At 44.2% G+C, this 5066-nt stretch overlaps 1 protein-coding gene across 1 annotated transcript; it reads left to right on the forward strand.

Annotated features, from left to right (window-relative positions):
- Positions 1-654: 654 nt before the first annotated feature.
- LOC132356729 (beta-defensin 105-like) lies at positions 655-4509 on the forward strand. Its single transcript, XM_059909804.1, has 3 exons — positions 655-724; positions 1453-1494; positions 4382-4509. Exons 1-3 carry the CDS (start codon positions 655-657, stop codon positions 4507-4509), a joined length of 240 nt encoding a protein of 79 aa, XP_059765787.1.
- Positions 4510-5066: the final 557 nt, after the last annotated feature.

Genomic DNA, 5066 nt, shown 5'->3' on the forward strand with positions numbered 1-5066 from the left:
GGTATAACTTTTAATATCCATGTTCTTAATGAATTAAAAGGGTGTGATAACTATGACTTTGGTCTTCTAGGTGATGTTGTTACGGGCTCAGGGATTCAGAGGTAACTTGGCAAAACGACTGCTACCCCTCCCTTTCTCCTTGGGAATTTTAGGGACAGTACGCGTGAAAGCCAGGGAAGTGACACTATATTTATTCAGCTCTCACAGGGCACCAGGCCTCCTTCAGAGCATTCCACGTGTTCAAAACACTTTTGTGTCATCATCACACCAGCTCCTCAGAGCAACCTTGAGAGGTTGGCGGAGTGACTGTGCTCTCTCTCAATAACTCTGAGTTGGTCCTTGTTTGATAGATACGCAAACTGAGCTGGGAGCGGTGAGGCATAGTTTGCTCTTCTCCCTGGACTAGGGCAGAGTTGGCCTGGTGTCCTTTCCACCACCCCAGTCAGAATCCCCCCAGTTCAAGGCTCTATGGAGGCCAAGGGTTATGAGGCATCACATCAGTCCTTGATCCTGGGAAATGGAGCGTATAAATGTGCTTTCTTTATGGATCCACTCCACTGACCAAGAGCATATCCCATTGCTTTCAAATATAAGGGAGCCTCTCGTCCTCTCAGAGGAATCCTGAACCTCTGTTTGAAGAGTCTTCCCTCAGAGATGGCGCCAAGCAGGAAGATGTTTTATTTTGTCTTTGCCTTTTTCTTCATTTTGGCTCAATTTCCACCAGGTAAATGAGAGTAGATGGGTTCGTGATGGGGCAGAGCATGAAGCCTGATGATTCTTCCGCGTGCCACCCTAAAACGAGAGTAGCAGCTCCCCTCTGCACTTCTCATGAGAACTCTTGAACCTGCAGTAGCATTTTCTATGAGCAAACTATGATTCCTTTTATTTTTTTAAATGTTTTTAAAATTAATTAATTAATTTATTTTTATTTTTATCTTTTGGCTGCATTGGGTCTTTGTTGCTGCGCGTGGGCTTTCTCTAGTTGCAGTGAGCAGGGGATACTCTTCGTTGCGGTGCACAGGCTTCTCATTGCGGTGGCTTCCCTTGTTGCGGAGCACAGGCTCTCGGCGTGCGGGCTTCAGTAGTTGTGGCACGTGGGCTCAGTAGTTGTGGCACGTGGGCTCAGTAGTTGTGGCTCACGGGCTCTAGAGCGCAGGCTCAGTAGTTTGTGGCGCATGGGCTTAGTTGCTCCATGGCATGTGGGATCTTCCCGGACCAGGGCTCGAACCTGTGTCCCCTGCATTGGCAGGCGGATTCTTAACCGCTGTGCCACCAGGGAAGCCCTATGATTCCTTTAAAAAAACAAACAAACAAACTTATTCTTGGATACCAGGAGTTCTGGCCTTCAAAAATAGAAAAAAGATTCAACCTCTGTGAGTTGGGAAAACTTTTACACAGTGCTATTTCCCGCATTGATATTCATGTCCAAAATGTGCTTTGTTTTGAATTTAGGGTGCCAGGCAGGACTCGAGTATTCCCAGCCACTTCCAGCAGGTAGGTTAAATCCCTTTTTATTTTTAGGAACTCTGGCCCTGTTAGGTATCTCTGACTTCATGGAGGTATCTCTGACTTCAGGAAGCCATGTAGATAGTGGTGAAAACAGAATTGCCTGAAATCCCAGCCCACGAACTCTACCTTCTTCTCTTCCTCTTGTTCCCAGCGTCATATCTGGATTTTCCATTTCACAGAGAAATCTCTTTGTTACTGGATTGTAATTTTGGTCATGGAGCTTTGGACCTCGTGGCTGTTCTCATTAGCTCATGGTACTAACTAAACCAAGGTCACAGGACCAAGCTTGTACCAGCCAGTTAACACTGCCCTGAGAACATGCCCACCCATCTCTTATAGCCTCTGCTCCTAAATCCAGTAAGGTGTGTCCCAAACGTATACCACTGGTCTAAAAAGGATCAAATAAAGGCGTCAGGGCGTTTCAGTGAAAACTCATCACCACTGCAGAAGAGATATTCATAAAGAATAGCCCACTGATCTTTTTTTCTGTGAACTCACCTTACACAGGAAAAAAAAGCATATTATAAACAGAACTGAAAGAAATATTCCTGGGTAATTCTAAACAAAATTTACAAGTGTTCAGACAGAATTTCAGAGTGAGAAAGAGTAAGGTTGCCACTAGTCATTCAGTGCTTACGGTGTACCAGGCAGTCTATTAACAACCTTATGTGGATTATGTCATTTGATCTCCAAAACATCCCTTTAAGGAAGGTACTATTATAACCACCATTTTACAGAAGATGAAGCAGAGATACAGATTAGATGTTAAATAATTTTGCCCAGGGGATACAAATAATAAGTAGTAAGCTAGACTTCCAAGTCAGGACAAGTTTTAATTCTGTGACTCTCAACCAGGTAGAATAACGCCCAGCAATACTCATAAGCAGAGGTAGCAAACAAAATCTTCAACAAACTGTGCTGCACAAGCATTGGACAATCAGACCATATACTGCCTGGAGAAGAGCAGATGCTGCCTTAAGCAATCATTTTGCCAGTGCCAGTGGGTAGCAACTGCACGTAAGCCCTGCATATAAACATAACTAGAGAGGGTTACTAGGGTGATGGGTGGGAGAATGGGTATTCTAGGTCTGTAGCAAATGGGAATCTAGAGGTAATCCCTGGCATTCCGAAGAGTAAGTCAGATGAGAAATACAACAGAATCCCATATCTTCTCTGATTCCATGGCTGAAAATGTTGATTCTTCCCTGATTCAGTAATGAAAATCTCAGGAAGTAGGACAGGCTGAGACACCAAAGCACAACTATTAGCAAATCCGTGTGAAGAGAAGTGGAGCTCACACAAGCTGGGAAAGCCAGGTGGATGCTAACGCAGAAGATCCTAGGTGAGGAAGGAGACTGGAATTTAGGAGAAAGTCATAAAATTAGAAGATAGACATGAACAAGAAGTTGAGAAGCTTGAGATTCAGCTATTGATCTGAGGTGCCTTGGAGCCACAGAATTGTACTGTAGGCTTTAGACCAAGGTGGTGAAGAAAGATACTGGTTTGATATTTGTTATCAGGGAGACTTTGATGTCATCTGCTGCTAGCAGGAGCGCATCTTCAGTAGAGCTCTACCTGACATCTTCTCTCACCTCCAGTCAAAGAGAGTGAGAATAAGTCACCAGGGACTTTGTTTCAGAGTCGATTGGAATTCTTATCCAAAGGTGTGATGAGTGTACAGCATCAAGGAAAAGAGGAAGGTGATACGAACCCGGGCTTAGTAGACCAAAGGCTGAGGGGATGGATTTGACGCTAACAGTGGACTTCCTAGGAGCAAACGGAGAGCCAAGGCAGTCCCCAGGACCATGGAAATCTCCAATACAACGTAAGCAACACTTAACCTGAACACACACAATCTGTGAGTTCGTATTCAGAAGTTATGTGGGCGACCTCAGGAGATCCAGTAGCCAGGCAATGGGACGGCGCCCCGGGAATGGACCAACAGCAGCTGGGTGAGTCACAGGGCAACTCGCTCCGTGCGCAGAGTGAGAAGCAGGTGGTGAGGCCGGAAACAAGCAGAGGACCACGACTGACATGAGCACTGAGGACGGAGGAGTGAGCTGCTAGGAGCTCGCTGAATGACTGCAGTGGCGGCACCAACCTGAAGGCTCCATGTTGTTCTGAGGTTATTGGGGAGGGGTGGTTATAATAGGAAAGAAAGTAAGAGGCTACAATTTAAATGCTGCCCCCGGAGAATCAGGCCAGCAAATAAAGGCTTCCTGGCTAGCAGACGCACTACCTACCTAGTCCATGAAAGTTATCCTGAAAAATTCTTTGTGGTCCTGTAAAAAAAGTTTCTGCTTACAGGAACAACCAGAACAGCTAACTGAGTAAAGAGTGTTTGGCAAAATATTCTCACATAAATTATTCCATTTGACCACTAAAAAAATTAAAGATGTAGCAAGTATTTCTAGAATGTCCATTTGACAAATGACAAAGCTGAGATTAAGCAGTTTACTGAGGACACGTGGCCATTACCTGGCCCAAACAAAACTGAACCTGAGTCTTGAAACTCTACCCTCAAAGATCTTTCCAAACCACAAGATAGCCCTCCCATTTTCACCTTGTAACCTTCACAGCAGCATCAAGTATGTATTTTTGTAGTTCCGTAATATACATGACACTCTGTCCAACTGTGCTTACTTTTGACCCATGCAGGTTGCTAAACCCATGAAGACAGGGACTGCACCTTCCTCTTGCTTAAACATTAACTCTCCCCATCTCTACTCTGAAAAAAGTGGAGCTCCTTGGAAAAGTCCAGGCAGTTTCTTGAAAACACTTTTTATAATCATAAACCCCAAGCCTCCCTTCTTCTTTCCCCTCCCTAGAGAGCCCTTGGGAAAGGCATGTCAGCAGCTCTTTCTTGGTGCAGGTGACTTTGCTCCTTGCGAGCCATGCAGGCTCGGCCGGGGCAAATGCAGGAAGATGTGCGCGGAGGACGAGAAGATTGTTGGGAATTGCAAGGTGAACTTTTTCTGTTGCCGACGGAGGGTCCAGTAAGCCACACCAGCACTCTTCTGGCTTCAGAAACAGGACCGGATATTCAAGGAAGGTCGAGAAGTTATGCAGCTTAACCAAGTCACACAGTGCGTGTCAGGATCATGCTCATTTCCTTCTTCCTTTGTTTCTTTGCTTATTTTTTAAGATAATCTTTAAGCAGGCTGCCAGTAGGGAGAGGGAATGGGGGAGGGGTGAGGTAGGGGTGGGAGACTGAGAGGTACAAACTGCTATGTATAAAATAAATAAGCTATAAGGATATACTGTACAGCATGGGGAATAAAGCCAATATTTTATAATAATTTTAAACGGAGTGTAATCTATAAAATATTGACTTCCTATGTTGTACACCTGAAACTAATAGATTGTAAATCAACTATACTTAAATTAACAAAAAAGTCAAGACATGAGTGGGTACCTGATAGCTACTCACAGAATCAGATACTGTTACTATATATTTATAGAGTTCCTTATAATTTATGAATCTTTCCCCCATAATTTTCTTGTATGACTCACAATCATCTTATAAGGTAGATTTTATTATCCCCATTTATATTTGA

The sequence above is a fragment of the Balaenoptera ricei genome, chromosome 21 (assembly GCF_028023285.1).
Source record: "Balaenoptera ricei isolate mBalRic1 chromosome 21, mBalRic1.hap2, whole genome shotgun sequence".
Classification (NCBI taxonomy): Eukaryota; Metazoa; Chordata; class Mammalia; order Artiodactyla; family Balaenopteridae; genus Balaenoptera; species Balaenoptera ricei.